This window comes from Nematolebias whitei, chromosome 13 (assembly GCF_014905685.2).
Source record: "Nematolebias whitei isolate Nwh7 chromosome 13, NemWhi1, whole genome shotgun sequence".
In the NCBI taxonomy this organism is placed as follows: Eukaryota; Metazoa; Chordata; class Actinopteri; order Cyprinodontiformes; family Rivulidae; genus Nematolebias; species Nematolebias whitei.
Genome location: NC_056510.1, coordinates 11,182,685 through 11,200,564, shown reverse-complemented (window position 1 = coordinate 11,200,564; position 17,880 = coordinate 11,182,685). Strand labels below are relative to the sequence as shown.

General features: G+C 38.1%; 1 protein-coding gene across 1 annotated transcript in view; it reads left to right on the top strand.

The window, feature by feature from the left end:
* The window catches only part of ramp1 (receptor activity modifying protein 1), a 68,771-nt gene that overhangs the window by 31,278 nt on the left and 19,613 nt on the right, over window positions 1-17,880 (top strand). Inside the window, exon 2 of the mRNA XM_037686328.1 lies at window positions 14,526-14,664. Within this exon, the coding sequence (XP_037542256.1) occupies window positions 14,526-14,664 (139 nt within the window). The remainder of the gene's footprint in view (window positions 1-14,525; window positions 14,665-17,880) is intronic.

Sequence of the window (17,880 nt, the reverse complement as noted above, 5' to 3'; positions counted from 1 at the left end):
TCCATCAAACCATCCATCCATCCAACCATGCATCCATCCATCCATCCATCAAACCATCTATCCATATGTCCATCTCTCCATACATCCATCCAACCGTGCATCCATCCATCAAACCATCTATCCATCCATTCATCCATCCATCAATCCATCCATCAAACCATCCACCCATCCATTCATCCATCCAACTATCCATCCATCCAACCATTTATCCATCCATCCAACCATCCATCCAACCACTCATCCATCCGTACATCTATCAATCCATCCATCCATTTGTCCATTCATCCAACCATCAATACATCCATCCATACATCCAACCATCCATACATCCATTTATTTATCCATCTGTCCATCCATCAATATGTCCATCCATCCAACATCCATCTATCCATCATCCATCCATCCATCCAACCATCCAGCCAGCAAGCCAGCCAGCCAGCCAGCCATCCATCCATCCATCCAACTATTTCTTCCATACATACATACATACATCAATCCTTCCCTCCATCCATCCATCCATCTATCATCCATCCAACCATCCATCTGTCTGTCCATTCATCTATATAAGCAGATTAATTAATGTAATTTAAATTACAGTGAACTTTCAAATTAATGTTTTTTTATTATTTTAAATGTATTTGAATGTGCCTCAAAATGGTGGTTGAAAGTCAGACACCTTCAGAGCAGCTGTGATTTGACAGTGACTGCCTCTATGTTTAGAGGAAAGCATACAAAGGAAATCTGCCACTTTTTACAACTGAGCATAGTTAATCATCCACCCATCCATCCATCCATCCATCCATCATCTTTAGCCGCTTCTTCCTTTTCGGGTGGTGGGGGTCACTGGTGCCCATGTCCAGCAATCACTGTGCGAGAGGCGGGGGACACCCTTTACAGGTCTCCAGTCCATCACAGGGACACATAGAGACAAACGAGACAAACAACCATTCACTCGCTCACTCACACCTAGGGACAATTTAGAGTTACCAATCAGCCTAACATGCATGTTTTTGGTCTGTGGGAGGAAACTGGAGTACCCAGAGAAAACCCACGCATGCACAAAGAGAACATGCAAACTCCACCCAGAAAGGCCCCCGGACAGGGATTTGAACTAGGGTAACCTGCTCACTGAGAGGCAGCAGCTCTACCAACTGCACCACCGTGCTGCCCCATATTTAATCAGACTAGCAAATTTCGTTAAACCTAATTGTTGACCAATAAATAAATAAATGAATACATAATTGAATGAACGGTTCATCATAAACCTTCATGTTATATTGAACCAATGTCTCGACTCATGTCTCATATCTTTAGATTCAGCTTTTAATGAGCCAGAATTTAATGTAATCTTTAAAATAGTCTTAATCAACCATTTTTCTAATTTCTTGAATGTCTGAAAACAAACAAAAAAAGGAGAATTCTCTTTAACTTAATATGTAACACTCATTGTAACTGAGTTTGACACCCCTGGTACAGGATCACCTCTTGACGAGCGGAGCGCTGCAACCTTCAGGCACACGGTGTGAACAGGTTTTATTAATGCGCTGAAATGTCTTGAATTTTCTTGCACAGTGGAGGTCAATTTTACAAGAAGTTGGAGATGGAAAATAAATATGTTCTTGATTGTGCAATGATTCTGAAAGGACATGCCACAAGTAGAAAAACATCCAATTTGTCTACAAACTTGGAAAGGAACAGTACATTCTGCAGATTGTTTGGCGCGGCGTGCGATCAGGACACAGAGTTACTGAGAGAACCGACCTGGAACACAAACAGTAAACAGGTTGGCTCTTTTTGAAGAAACTCTGAAGAGGAAAGAAAGAATCAAAAATGGGTAAAACCAACCTATTGCGCAAGAACGTTGGGAATAAATTGCACAAATTATAAATTAAAGATGCAGATTACAACTTTATTAGTTATTTCCTGTTTTGCTGAACACATGACAAAAACAATTAAGTAAGTTATTCTTAGTTAAATGTCAGAGTCAGAGTCAGAGTCAGAGTTTCTTTATTGTCATTCGCACCTCATGTGGTACATGTGGTGGAGCGAAATTATGTACGCAGGGTCCCAGTTACATCCAACAATAAAATGTATAAGAAAAACAGTAATGACATGAACTAAGAAAAACATCAACTAAATATACACTAAGCACTCATAACATAAAACATTGAACATCAGCACAAACATGAACATGAGTCTGCGAGCAGATGCGCACGCACGAACACACCAACATTGAAACAGACCAGCAGCAACATGATATGGTCCTTCACAGCGATCACTCTAGCTAGAGATTCATGAGTCTAACAGCCTCAGGGTAGAAGCTGTTCCTCAGTCTAGTGGTTCCACACTCAATGCTCCTCAACCTCCCTCCCGAGGGGAGCGGGGCAAAAAGTGTGTGCGCTGGGTGGGTGGGGCCCTCCACGACGCAGGCGGCCCTCCACGACGCATGTAAATGTAATTAGAGAATTGTATGACACTTGAGCTAAATTAACTGCAACACTGAAAAATATGATATACCACAAATGCACAAAGAACTATACTACCTGTATTTTCTTGAGAGGATGCTCATTTATGTCTCCCTTCCATGCAACAATTTTAAACAAAGAGCCATCCATCCATTTTCTTCTGCTTATTCGGGGTCGGGTCGTGGGGGTAGTTATTAATATAACTTTAAAAAGCAACTGCTGACCATTAAATTTGTTTTGCTTTGTTTAGAAAAAAACAAGTTTTCCATTTTTCTGCTTCGGCTGCCAGTAGTTGACCACATTTGATGCTGATTTATTTTCTCAAAAACAAAAAAAAAAACATCTCTGACTTCCAGGTGCAGCAAGCGAGCAGAAACACTAAGATGTAAAGTTAAATCATCTGCCGTGTTGGAGACAGTCGCCCAAACTTTCCTGAGCTTGAACATCAAACAGACAAAGTTTTGTACAGGAAGAACTGAAATGTGTGGGTTTGTTTTTTTTTTTTTTTAAATGCATGAAATCTCTGTAACTTCATAGAATCTAAATTGAGCTGTCAGAGAGGTGGGAAGAGAAACGCGTTATTTTTTTCCTCTCCTCTGCTACCCCATGAACGGAGATGATTCATGACTGTAATGTGAAAAGTCAAGGGAGTGGGTGTTTAGATGTTAGATTGGGTGAAAGAGTAGCAGTGGTCAAAAATAACTCTGATCAAAAGCATAAAAAAAAAATGTTTCCTGCTGCACCGTCATCAGTGATAAAATGACAAAAAGACAGAAGAAACGATTGCAGAGAGAGAATGCTGGGTCATTAGTGAACAGATCCAGCATTTAATTAGTTGTTATTCTACAGGAAACAGCTGTGCGGTTCTGCTGCTGATATTTGTCATTTTGACATGGGGAGAAATTTTGTGTTTCATCCATAACCCAACCGTCTGTAGGCAGATAATCTATTACTTCAGTCTCATTGAAAAATGTGAAACTAACTCACAAACACTAACACATGCCCTGAATAATAAGCATGCAGGTTTTTTTTTAATTATTATTATTATTCTGTTGTTCTTTTGTGGAACTGTTACATAAGAAACTTTTTTGTTCACATGTTAGATTTTTTTTATTGACGTTATATAAACTCGTCAGTATCTTACCTGCAGTCAGACAGACTTCAATTTGGAAAAATTCTCATAAGGAAATTGATTTTACCGCTACTACATTTAAAAAAAATAAATAAATAAAACTGACCCCATTCATGAACCAGAAATCTCAATTGTCCTATTTCCCAATGTAAATTTTGACTTCTGAGATTAGGCACATGTGTACTAACGAGGGCTGCATTCCACTTCTGCAGTTGTGGTTATAAGTTAAAAAATGCTTACAAGCAGAAATTCCTTTAAATGAAATGCAGTCCTTGTTAATATGCCTGTATCTTCCCTTCTCTCAAGTCAATGTGTGTGAAATTAACATATTTGTATGAAGCAGATGTTTACGTTGATGCTACTTTTCCAATTGGGAATTGGGCCATGACACAATATGCTAATGTGTCTGTAGACTGTAACTCGCCTCGGATCAGTTGTGACTTCCAACTGGCCCATGGACTCTGAATTATGGATTACCCTTCGGATTTGTTTGTGGATCTCTGACTCCCCGTGCCTAACCCCGACCTCGACTCTTGGATCTTGCTTTTGGATTGCCCCACTTATCACATTTATCACAATGCTCCTTCGCAGCTGCCCTGCAACCAATAATGATGATGTCACCTCTGCATGCTCTGACAGGTGGCTCTCAACCCACCTGTCTGTGAAGACGTATTCCCTCCAGCAGCTGCAAGTCATTAAAATTGTTTTGTTTGTTTTATTGTCTGGCTATCTTTTGAATCCAAAAAACTCATTTTTGACACAGTGAACATTTTCATTATTTATAGTTTTTAACTTTAACTAAAAGTGTTAGGTATGTACATTTTTCACTGCCTGTTCTGTTAGAACAAATCTTCAAGCTACTGATGTTTAGTTGTTTTTTTTTTTGTTTTGTTTTTACTTTAGTTTATGCCTCAAGCATTTACCATGGTCACCCTCAGAGCTTTACGTGTGACACTGATGATAGACAGAAAACACAATAACACGTGTGGAACAGGAGAGTAATTGCATTGTGCTGACAAAACTCAGGCAGGCACAGGAAGTGGAGGGCAGGTCAGAAGCTACATATCATCTGTGTTTATTGTCTGATTTTCATTTGAAGCACTGCTAGATTATTATACACAGAGGCTTTATGATAAAATGATAAGTTGACACAGTTGCATTGTGGCTTAAGGGCAATTAAATGTGTGGGACAGTTTTATTAGACCTGCTTAGGCTCTTTAGGTGATCATTCCATAATGCTTTAGACTGAAATGAAATGGACTTTAGAGAAAAAAGATAGATTTGTTGACAAGACAGTTTAAACGGCTGAAATTTCACAGGGGTAAATGCTGCAGGAATGACTTGAAGAAGAAAACTGGTGCTCTTTGCAACTTTCCTGTCAGCAGAAATAAATAAATCTTTGTCAAAGCATTACTAAGAAGTACAGTGGGATTTGCATTTTTCTTTCAGGAGATTGTTTTCTCGGCTGACGACCTGCTCCTGTGAATATTTCTGTTAGATGCTGATGCAAGATATTCACCAAAAACAGAACTCGTGTTTTATAAAATATAACATTTATATTTACCCTGTCTTTATGATCATTAATCATAGATATTGCTTTATATTTCTGTGGATCAGTTTTATTAAAGTTTTTTTTTCTTCAGTATTTAATATCAGTACATTTTTACTTGTTCTTTTAAAGATGTCAAACAAAATGTACAAGAAAAACTTATATACATTTTTGTCAAATTTGTCAGCGTGCGCATATTCAATTAAAAAATATATTTAAATGTTAAAAGCACAAAATGAAGACCTAACAGATACAAATACAGTGTGCATGCACACACATAAAATAAACACGATTACACAAATAAGATACGTGAGAATCCAAGTAAACAACTTCTTTCAGCAATTAATGTTTTAATTGCAGCTCTCCTTTTCCTGCAGCAGTTTAGCAGCAGATTAGTTTCTGTCTCAGCTTAGGTTTTTTAATGCATCTTGAATAATGATAATTAGAAAGAGAAACTACATAGAAAGATATGTTACAAAAGCTTAATGTCCAACACAGCCACAAAACACATATGAATGAGTGCTGGATGATAACAAGGAAGCAGTTTGTTTTTCTGTAATGTTCAGTCATACTTATTTAAGGAAACAATATTTTATTGTGTTTTAATGGTGCTCAATACAAAAGGATGACATCAAATGATAAGTTATCCTGTAATACGTCAATGGTGCTGTTAAAAAGAGTTGATTGAGTCTAGCAATTTTCCAGATCTACTGAGTTCAATTTTGAAATGCGGGTTTGCAACAAACATAAACAAAGCACTTGCCACTAAAAACACATGGAAGCTTGAGTAAAGGAGGTGCAGTGGATGCATCGCCGTCTACCTGGCGGAGGTGCTCGAGTGACTGACTGCTGAGATCTTTGGAGCTGGCAAGAAACGTGGCTCATGACAACAAGAAGACCAGGATCATCCCACGACACCTGCAGCTGGCTGTCTGCAATGAGGAGGAGCTGAACAAGCTGCTCAGGAGGAGTTCTGCCGAACATTCAGGTGGTCCTGCTGCCCAGGAGGACTGAGAGGCCCGCTGGGTCCAGGTGGATGGATTGGCATCTGCAGCCAGTTTCTTTAGATCTGCTGCAGGATGGACTGCTGTGGAAGATCCTTCTTGCCCACAGCCATCAGCATCTATAACAGCTCTTGCAGGATGATGAGCTACAACAACTTTTAATTTCTCTTTTGGATTAATAAAGTATTTTGAGTTCACCTGCATTAGGTGGTTGTAGTCTGTTTTGGTGAACAAATATGGCTGGTAAATTCAACAAATTCTCAGTCACTTCAGGTTGTTTCCATAAACGAACGCATGTTCATTTAAGGACAAATTTACCATCAGCATGAGAACAAAATATTGTGAAGATTTTGTTTCTTATTATTTCTGCTCAGGGCAGCACGGTGGCGCAACTGGTAGAGCTGATGCCTCTCAGCGAGCAGGTCCTTGGTTCAAACCCCGGTCCAGGGGCCTTTCTGGGTGGAGTTTGCATGTTCTCTCCGTGCATGCGTGGGTTTTCTCCGGGTACTCCGGTTTCCTCCCACAGACCAAAAACATGCACGTTAGGCTGATTGGTAACTCTAAAATTGTCCCTAGGTGTGAGTGAGAGCGTGAGTGGTTGTTTGTCTCGTTTGTCTCCATGTGTCCCTGTGATGAACTTGCGACCCGTCCAGGGTGTACCCCGCCCCTCGCACAGTGATTGCTGGACATGGGCACAAGCGACCCCCATGACCCAAAATGGAATAAGCGGGTAAAGAAAATGGATGGATGGATGGATGGATGGATGGATTATTTCTGCTCAGTCTTCATGACTCTGCAACGATTCCCACTGGTGGTCACTGGTTCTGCTAAGCCGCTAACAGCTAATAGCAGAACTAACTTTTTCTTTAGTGGATTAGCGTTTCCGCTAATTTTGGAAGCCGTTAGCAGAATTTTTTTTTTATTATTTTTTTTTGCCGTTAGCAGAATTAGCTTCTGCTAAATTAGGTTTTGCCAATTTTACGTCTGCTTACAAAATTCACAGCTTGTTCCTGTCTGTGGGCGTCTCAAAGAATCCATTAGGCACACTGTTGGCTCACTACGTGTACACGTGACAAGACGTGACTGGTCATCTCAACTTCGATTGGAAGATGATGACGTGTGACACACACTGAGTGCCATTCATCTTAGCGGTTTAGCGTTAGCTTCCACTATTTTTTTTCCTGTTTAGTGTTTTAGCATTAGCCCACCACTGATGATACCCTTGAAAAGCTTATTTTTTGTTCATGCATAAAGTACTTTGGTTGACATGAGCATGTTTATGTTTCATTTGCTCATTCACGATTTTCCAAGCCTCAAAGGCTACTGTGGTGGGTTATTAGAAAAGGTCTAGCAAAAATTAGGAATAGGAAATAAATGAAAAGTATGTTTTGGTTAAAAGGGAAAAGTCTTTCTTAGGAACAATTAACAAAAAGTAAATACATAGGCAAAAGGGCCTTCTCCTACTCCGCTCCTGTTTCCTGGAATATCTTACAAAAAGATTTGAAGCTCTCGACCTTGACCTCTCTAAGTGTCTTTAAGAATCTGTTGGACTCCTGGCAGGGACCAATGCAGACATGTTCCTGTTTTTAGTTTTCTACCTTCGCCTTAGAATCTAGCTGTTTTTTGTTACTTTTCTTTTTCTTAGCCATCCTATTTGTTAAAAAATAAAATAAAATCTGTATGACTTTTTATTACTGTTTACTGTTGTCGCTGTTGTCCATTGTTGTCATCTTTCTTTGTTGAAATCAGGTCTCTCTTGTAAATGAGTCCTCGAGGCTCAATGGGATTTACCTGTCTAAATAAAGGTTGAATGAAAAAAAAAATATATATATATATATATAAATAAAAATAAATAAAAAAAACAGTTTGTAGGGGAAAAAATGAATGTTTAAAAAACAAAACCAACACATTTATGTATGAAATGAGTGCAACAAAATTCAAGTTCTGCCTTAAAATTAACCTTAAATGGGGGTCAACAGGCCTACTAAACAGTGTAGAAGGTTTTTTCCATGTTTTTAGCACTTTTTTACAACAACTATTGTTCTTCAGTTCTGCAACACAACAGGGATGTGACTGGTCTACAAAATTGCTCAGGCAGGTGGTGTCAAAGCAAAATCTATGTGAACAGAAAGGTCAAGGCTTTCCTGGCAAATGATATTGTAACAGAAACAGCAATGATACTTCATCTATTCTTACTTCATATGTACTTCATACATCTTCAGGTCTCTCTTGTAAATGAGTCCCAGAGCCTCAATGGGATTAACCTGTATAAATACAGGTTGAATGAATATCATAATCGGTCATAATGTTGTGGCTGACCGTTTTGAACGGTGCAAGGCTTTGTTTTACTGCAGATGAGAGAGAGAGGTCCTGTTACTCCACACATATGCACACCGAGTCCTTTTCCGTGTAAAGGGGATTTTTTTCTTCGAGGTTCAGGTCAAATCTAATAAACGGCTGCAGAAAGAAATGAGAAAAATTTCATTGATTCTGATCCTGTACACCACATTTGTTACTCTGAATGTCTGAAAACAGGTTTGAAAAACAGACTCATGTCTAGAAAATATTTACATATTTCTCTGACAAGTACAGAGGATTGTTATGGTAATAAAATTAAACCAATTTAAGGTATGAAAATGCTTTTATTCCACTCAGTAGTTGGGTTTGGGTCTGGTGTTAGAGATCCTGGTCAGGTTTAATATACATTGATTCTACAAAATCCCTGACAAATTAGTGAAATCTCTTGCTGGTTGCCTTGACAACACATTAACAAAAGATGAAAAATACAAATTATAGTTACAGTTTTGTTATTTTCACTTTGATTTAAGGCTTACGTCTTTTACTCTTAGATGCACGTTAATTATTATTAGTTCTATTTTGACCATTGCAGATAAAACAAATTTCCATGCAAGAACAACAAATACATAAATGGATGAAAGCAGTTTTAAGTAGTACTTTGTTTTCCTGTTAGACAGATAACGTTGTTTGGTTTATATTAATGTGGTTTCACGTGCCCAACTTTTACCATTATTTTGATGAATGATCTTCTAGATCATCAAATCTGATTAAGAACATTTATTACGTTGAACTGATTAGGAGTAAACATACTTTAGTTTATGGGGGAGTATTTTCATGGACGGTCAGTACTCTCCATATTTGCTCCTGCTTGTTCTCAAGTGATTTACTGACATGTTTAGGTTTGAGGCAAGCTCACATCTAATCTGTTTTTAAAGTTCGTGAGATTTTTCTATGATTAGTGCGGCTGCCGTGATGTCTAAAATTATTACACAGTGGAGAACAATCACAAAGTTTATTCTTTCTTGGTTGTTTTAGGATATTAATCACATCTGACTTCAAACTTGTTTCCTGGAAAGGCTTTATGTCATCAGCAAACTTTCTGCCTTGACTCCCACCGTGTTTGATCGCTTAATGTCACATGAAAGTTCATTCACATCTTTTGTAAAGGTTCAAATAAGAGTGGCTACATTTTGTTTCTGTGTAAACTGTCTTGTTGCGAATATCCGTGCCTTAGCATGAATAATTTTCTTTGAACCAAAAGCGTAATTTAAAATATAAGACCCTAGAATCATCAAATTGCAGATGGGGGAGAAATAAATCGCCATAAAAAGACAAAGTACCAGTGTTCAAACCCGCTGACTAATTTGACTTTAAGCAGACATAAGAACTATGTTTATGTTGGAAAGTTGTGCAAATTTACCCCCATGAAATTATTCATCCTAGGAGCTTTGTGCCATTTATGTGGTGAAGTTGAAAGTCAGACAATCTAACATGTGGGAGGCAGGGGTTTGCATTCCTGCAGAGATGTGTACTTTAATTCAGCTTTAGCTTTCTGATCCTAACCATATATCGTGTTAAAAGAGGAGCCAAATCTGGACATGTCCGTGTGGATCACCGTTGAAACCAGTCCAAGTCCAGTTCTGTTAGGTTTGAAGATTTCACATGATCTCTCCTCCACTTCTTCTACTCACAAACACAATCTTTCATTTCAGTCCCTGTCTTTGATTAAAGCGCTGCGGAAAACATTTCTCAGCTCTCCCTGCAGCATTAGCCACATTAAATTCATGTAAACAAGTTTTTTTTTTTTTTTTTTATATTCATAGCTTTTTTGGTACAGTTTATGCATATTTAAGTTCCATCCTTTATTCCTTACCCAAATATATAAACATCACTGCAAACATTCAGACTGCAGAGATTTAGACCATTAATTTGGTTCATATCTTTATAATCAGGTATAATCTACAGATCAGGTGTGTATTTTCCTGTTATATGTCAAATTTTCTTGAAGCATAAAAAAAATCTTAAAAACAGCTTAATCAAAGGGGCATACTAAATACAAAGTAAATTAAGATGTAAAATCCTAACATAAGAAAATAATTATAGACAAAAGCTAGTTCAAAAGTGTACAATTCTCAATTTGGGTAAAGATCAGGGTCTATCCTTGTTATAAGTCAAATTTTCTTAAATGACGCTTAAAAAAATCTTCAAAATCAGATTAATGAAGCGGTTATAACAGTCATTCTAAGAAAATATTTCTTAAGGAAAGCTGTCTGTAAGAAGTGCAATTTTCTTTAACTTGGGATGATTTAGTTTAGTTTAAAGGCAAAAAGTAGTTAGATTAATTTGCTAATTTGAAGAATTCTAGCCAAGCAAATTTTGCTTACCCCACTGGAAGATTCTTTCTCAAAATAAAAAAAAAGGTCACTTTTAGGAATATTTGGATTATTTCAAGTAGTTCTGTTTTTTGCAGTTTATATCAGACTTTATTTCTAAATTATTCAAATTCAAAAGGGTGTAAAGGAGCCAAAGCCCAACAAAATAATCCAGTTTAATTATCATACGTCTAATCATTGTTTGAAAAAGTCCAACAGGGCTTTGTGTTCAGAAACCAAATAATTTCCTGTTGGTGAACCCCAAACAACAAAGGGTCACCCAGTCTTTTATTGCTCATCCAAAGGCATAAAAACACAAACGAAATGATCACAGAGAACAGTGGAGGGACTTGTCATATTATGGTAATTCCACAAGCCACTCAGACTGGTTCAGGATCAGCAGAACCAACGCTTCAGTCCTCTGTCTGCTCTCAGTTTGGTCTTCAGGAAGTGGAGAGCAGCACGGCTGGATTAGGATCGGGTCACTGACTTGTCTAGTTGAGGATGTTCAGTAAACTCATGACGTGTGTCCATTTGTGTGTCTTTGAGCAAAACTTTCTATTTGTTTATGTGCACAAATGGCTACCTGGTCTTTCAGATTGTGTGCAGGTTGCCGGGGGTTTTGCAACGTGCACTTGAACCCCCCAAGGCTCTGGTCATCCAGCCTGTTTCACTGACCCAAAACATGTTAAAATCTATGTATGCCTGAGAGAACTTTGGACTTGCTGTCATAGAGGTAGCCTTCACCGGAGATTCAAGTTTCCGAACGTTCATTCGTACATCTGTCAGTCCTTTCTCTGCAAGGTCTTTTGACTTTTTCCAGAAATGTGGCAGCTGAGGCAGAAATGTGCTTTCCCCCCGTATGCATGACATATTTAAAGGAGAAACCATTAAAATAATGACAACTATTCAAGTCACTTTTAAACTTGCGTAATAAAATGATGGCTTTAGCAATTGATTCAGTTTTTAATGGTATTTTTTTATGTTGGAATACAACAACAGTTTATTAATAATAATAATAATAATAATGTGATGCTTTATTCATACGTATTCCACGTCTGAGGAACTAATCTTTCAAAATGATAACTCAGACATTTGATTGTGGGGTTTTGTGGAAAAGGTATGAACAATGAATATCATACCTGTTGTACATAACTCTTTGAATGGCCTCAGTTTGAAGAAATACACTTTGATTCTGACCAGAATGATGAGTTCATGGTTTAAGCAGGGCCAATACGAAAGTGGAATTTCATAGTGGATTATGAAAAATGCATTTTGTGATTTATTTCATGTGAATGTGCTTGTAGCTCATTAGTCCAGTCAAAATGAAACTTTTTTTGCTCCAAGCTGAGGTTATTTAAAGAGCTTTTTACAACAGCCGAGATAAATTAAATGTTCATAACCTTACCATAGAAACTCAAGGTTCTTTTTGGAACTATCATGAAAACAACAATCATTGTCCAGCTTATGGACACTACTTGTAAAAAAGGCAACATTTTGCACACAGTTCCTTCAGTAGATTTGAAAAGCTAAGTGGTTTGTTTTATTACACATTTATTTATTTAAAGTGTCAGACTGCCTCAGAAATGGACTAAATAGTGTTTGGATTTTGGAGAAGAGGAAACGAGTGTCATTAATGACGCTAATGTCATTTAGAAAATAAAAACTGTTTCAGCAGAAGTGACATGGGATGAAAAAGAGGATAGAAGTGATTGATTGTACCATTGTCTTTAGCAGCTCTCAGGTCACTACATGCATCAGTCAGGCAGTTTAGAGCGAGTGTATTGGGTGGTCAGAGGACGCAGGTCATCCAGACACGAGCACGGTGTAGAACAGAGGGACTAATCTCCTCTAATCACCTCTAATGAGGAAAACGAGCAAAAAGGAGGTAGAGCAGAGGCGACGCTGGCAGAGAAGTGGGAGGAAGCTGGCTGTGCTGGAAAAAGCGTGATCATTTATGTCTGTTTCTGGTGGAAATGTCATTGTTTTATCTCTTTGTTAACAGGGGTCAAGTTTCAAGTCAAACAAGTGGATCAGAAACTGAAAATCAGTAGTTATGAACATTTAGGTGATTTTTTTTATGAGCATGAGCTGAGGACAGTCATGTTCTTGAAATGAAGACAAAAGATTCTTTAGTGATCAACAAGGCTGCTGTGTGGTGAAGGTTTGATATTCAGAGGGGAGAGTTTACTGGGAGGAACCAGCTGGATACATTTCCAGTTCTTCAATAGACAACTAGTATTCTTTGTCCACATTTAAAGGAGTTGTGAGACTTAGTAAAGAAAACAGGTTCAGAGTTACTGAGATAAGACACGATAAAAAATCTGACACTGAGAGTAAAGTATGTAGATAAAAAGCAACAAAATGCTGAAGGAAGACAAGAAAAAGATTCAATAGAACTCATAATAGACCAGGGGCCATTCAACTGGTGGCCTGGGGTCCACTTCTGGCTCACAGGTGAGCCCAGTCTGGCCCACCAATGAGTTCATTCAAAACCAGTTTTAAATCAGGAAAAATAAATCCTATGCGTGAAGCATTTTAAAACAATCTGAAATGTAAAATATTTTAATCAGAGAGGTGTTCCTATCATACAGATGATCTACAACTCAGCCCACCTGACACTGAGTTAATTGAAAATAAAACTAGATTTAAAATTTAACGTACACTTATGTAATTACAAAGTTTGCTCTCAGTATCTGTGATTTATTCAAGCAGCCCTACAGCTGATTTCAATCGTTCAGACTTATACATGTCAAAAACTAGCTTGAAGTGGATTTAACTAACGTTAATGCTAGTATAATGTATTTATTGTACATAAACTCTAATAATTAAAAATAATGAAATGTGTGTATTTACAAAAATATGCTTGTCAGCTATTTTTTGGGGGGACTGCCTAGTAAGGCAGCGCCTATTATTATCCACCTAACAAGTATTTCTTAACTTTATATCTTGCTCTTCTGTCAACTTTAATGCAGTCCGAACAGCAATGTTTACACCCACAATTTTTATATCAAAATGACCGGCTCGGCACAGTAATGTGTGCTATTACTTTTATCGGCGTTTTGAGTTAACATGGCAACATAACTTGTTAACAAAGATGCCGTTTTTATCATTCAGAACGCCAGATAGAACTCAACAGCTTCTAACTGCTATAACTCCATCATTCTTAGAGATATTGAGCTGAAATTTGCTCTGGTCGTAGCTGAGAGTGAGTTTTCATACATTCCTAATGCAAATCAAAAATCCAAGATGGACACCTGAGCTAAAAAGGAAAAAAAAAAACTATAAATCAGCTAATTTTAGAGATATTGAGCTAAACATTTGTGTGGTGATAGCTGAGAATGTTGCCCATCATATACTGAATCCAAATAAAAAAATCCAACATGGCCACCATAGCTTAAAAGAAAGAATGACTCTAACTAACTGATTTTTTGCCATGTTGAGCTGATAACTGGTATAGTGGTAGCTGTGAGCAAACTCCAACACACAGTCCGTCAAATCAAAATTTTAAACTGGCAGCAGCGTGGCAGTCCCCATCAAAGTTTGTCCAGGAACTTTCTAGGAGAATTCATATTGTCAGTCTTTAAACTAATTTTTAGATTTGTTTTGTGTTTTATCCATGATTTTCTGATCAATTCTTCCACTCTTTGCTGTTTATTTTCCTTTTTAGCCGCTCATATCTTTCCCTTTCTTCTTCCGTCTCAGCAGTGGCTCGGTGTGTGCTGGCGCAGGGTTGTGGGTCGCACTACGAATTTGCCATTGACGAGTTCTGTCTAGCCAAATTCCGGCTGGACATGCAGGAGCTGGACCAGAGTCAGTGGTGTAGCTGGGAGGACACAGTCGAGTGAGTCACCAAACACACACAAACATCCAAAATAAACTTTAAATTAAACAGATCTACTGTAACAATAAAATAACAGCTTCATGTTTTCAAATAGCATCACTTGTTGGCTGTAACGCACTAAGGTCGTTTTCACACCTGATAGTCCGGTAGACTCGGTTCGATTGGGGACCAAAATTTGGAACATTTGTTTACATTTTCAGCTGGTGCGGTTCACATTCACACTGCACCGAGTCATTCGAGCCAACATGTTCCCCCCCCTCGCCTGTGGTGGCGCTGCACCAGGAACTACTAGAAGGAAATGACACGAAAACCTCTGAAGAAGACACTGAGCGCAACTTACTTCTGGAAAAAAAAAAAAAATGGGGTGGTGTCAAATTTTAGCGTTTTAGGATTTCTGTTTAGTCTGTGGCTCATGTGCCAAACAAACATTTTTCTACAATGGACTCAGCATGAGCAGAAGATGATGCAGAAGACCACAAATGATGTTGTTTTTTACACAAGGTGGAAATGTGCGTTTGTTTGGGTTGTGTTTACCCAGAATGCTCTGTAGTCCACTTCCTGCTTTTGGAGCTGTCTCCGCTCCGCTTGCATTCGAACCGTGCCAGAGTTCACTTCAAACAAACCAAGACCTAGGTTTTTAGGCGGACCAGAGTTCGCTTTTTTGGTCCGCACCAGAGTTCGATTGCGCATTCGCACCTCCCCAAACAAACCGGACTTTCTAGGCAAATGGACCAGAGTTTGTTTAAAGCGGACTAAACAGGGCTGAAGTGAATGCACCCTAAGATTAATAAGAAGCTACATTACAAAGAAATGCTTTTTTAAATGCTCTCTTTAGTTCATCTCATGTATGAGCCTGTTTAATAAAAGAGCTCTATTGCTGAATCACCAAAGTCCATGCTCCTCCATGAAGCCTTCTGGATGGAAGATGAAATGTTTCAGCACAAAAAAAAAAAAAACTGTCCAGATGACCTGACTGAAAAATGTTGGATTGTATACCTGGATTATTGAGCATGGACTTTGTTGTTTTCAACCAGTTTGACACGACTGTCAACAAGGAAGAGAGCCGGCAATGGAGGAGGGGCGTACCAAAGAGACCATCTTATCACAAGCAAAACTGGTTTGTTCCACTTTGGAGTAAACTGTTGGGGGAAGAATCAGTTTTGTTGTGTGTTTCCTTGACTGATGAAGCCTTCCGGATGGAAGGTGAAACGTTTCAGCACAAAAAAAAAAAAAAGAAACTGTCCAGATGACCTGACTGAAAATTGTTGGTCTATTGCTGTATGTTTAAAAAATATATATAATCTTGTTTAATCTGGCTGCCACTTTGCAACTGCTCATGTTTTTGGTCATCTTCCAACTATAGATATAATCTGTGTGAAGAGAAAAAGGGACTAAATGAAGACGGTCAGAGTTAAAGCTTTGTGGCAAAGATCTTTTGTGCATACACAAATGTTCTACTTGCACTGACTAGAAAGGAAACTGTAGGGCTTCATTTTTCCACACTGCTCCTATAATTTGGGAGTCACTTAGCAGCAGTTACTGTTTGGATGGATGGATGGATGGATGGATGGAGCCACCCAGGCAAAATTAAGCTGTTTTGACCATTAAATAAATGCATAAAAATGTGACTTATATGTTTTTTCCTCTTCATGATGCTTTTTTTGACTGATGCGACTTATACTCCAGAGCGACTTATACGTCGGAAAATACGGTACTCTGTAGGTTATCAGCTTCTTGTCTTCTGAATGAAAGGAGATCTGATTTAAAGGTTGTGCATTTTCTTTCTAGATTTCCATTAAAGCGTTAATTTAAGGCACAACTCTATGTCAAATAAGCCTCCACTGACCTCACTGCTCTGTCAGCGATTCTGCTTCATCCAGCACAGAACAAATTAGTTTCATCCAATCATTGTTGTTTCCTTTTTAGTCTCTGAGTAAATAAAAACAGCATGAAACCTTCAAAAGTTCAAATGAATCAAGATGTTGTGGAATATGTAATTTATTCAGTTAAATTTTGATGAAACGCTGGAGCCATCAGTGATCTGTGTGCTGCTATTAGCAGTTTGTAACCCAACAATCCAGCTGAACATAGTGTACTTTTTTTTTTTAGATAGTTTAAACAGAACTCACCCAAAACATAAAAAACATTCAACTTAATATGACATCATAGTTATCCTGAAATTTTAGTGAACTGAAGAGCTGTTTGAGGGCTTGAGACATTTCTTTAAATGTATTTTTACTGATTCAAATGTTCCTTTTTACCTAAAAGACCATTTCTAGCACTGATACTTTTCTGGAAACAACAACAACAATAAAAAACCATTGCAAAGGCTTTGGTTCCGATCAAAACAAATGCACATTTATGTCATAGCTGGAATAAACGCCTTCTTTATTATGCCTTCGTTTTTCTAAAACTACAACTTTTGATGCGTTATTGCTAGAAAGAAATGACAACTTGAAGTTGAAAGTTGTCACTTTGTCCTTTTTCAGTTGTAAAGTGCAACACAGCGAAATAAATAAATAAATTAAACAAGAAAAGAGCAACAAGAGAGAAATAAATGAAGGACTCAAAATGTCAAAAAGGCTTCGGTTGAGTGATAAAGGTCAAACATCTGGACGGTTTGCTCCCATTGAGGACGCACTTCATTGTGGTCGAAAGGCCTCAGGAGTTGTCTCATTCACGTCAGATGACATTTGGAGTCTGTGCGAGTGTCTCCTGGGAGCGCCGGGCCACTTTTGCGGCGCTCACGGGTTTCTCAGAGCGTCCTAGCTGTCAAAACGCAGGCGGCTTCCTCGGCTCTCATGTCAGTCTTCAGCTGTCTGCTGTCTCAGTTTATATTCTGCTCTCACCTCATAAGAACACTCGGCACAGACTGCTATCTACTTTGTTAAATACTATTATTTTCTATTATTCTTTGCAAGCTTTCTGACAAGAACTGTGGTGAAATAGTGGCATCTCTCTGCCCCTAAAAGATATTCATTCAGCTGCTTTAGATGTTAGAGGGAGGTTTTTTTTTTTATTTAAAATTCATTCTAACTTTGAAAACATACCTCTATAACCATGGTTCTCAAGTTAGGGTACCCAGTCCCCCGGGGATTCGCAAGCCGGGGTTTGGGGTCCACAAAAAAAAAAAATATATATATATTTTTTTTTTTTTTTTTTTTTTTTCAAGCACGTAGATGTTTAACAACCTGTTAAAATACACCAAAATGCAGG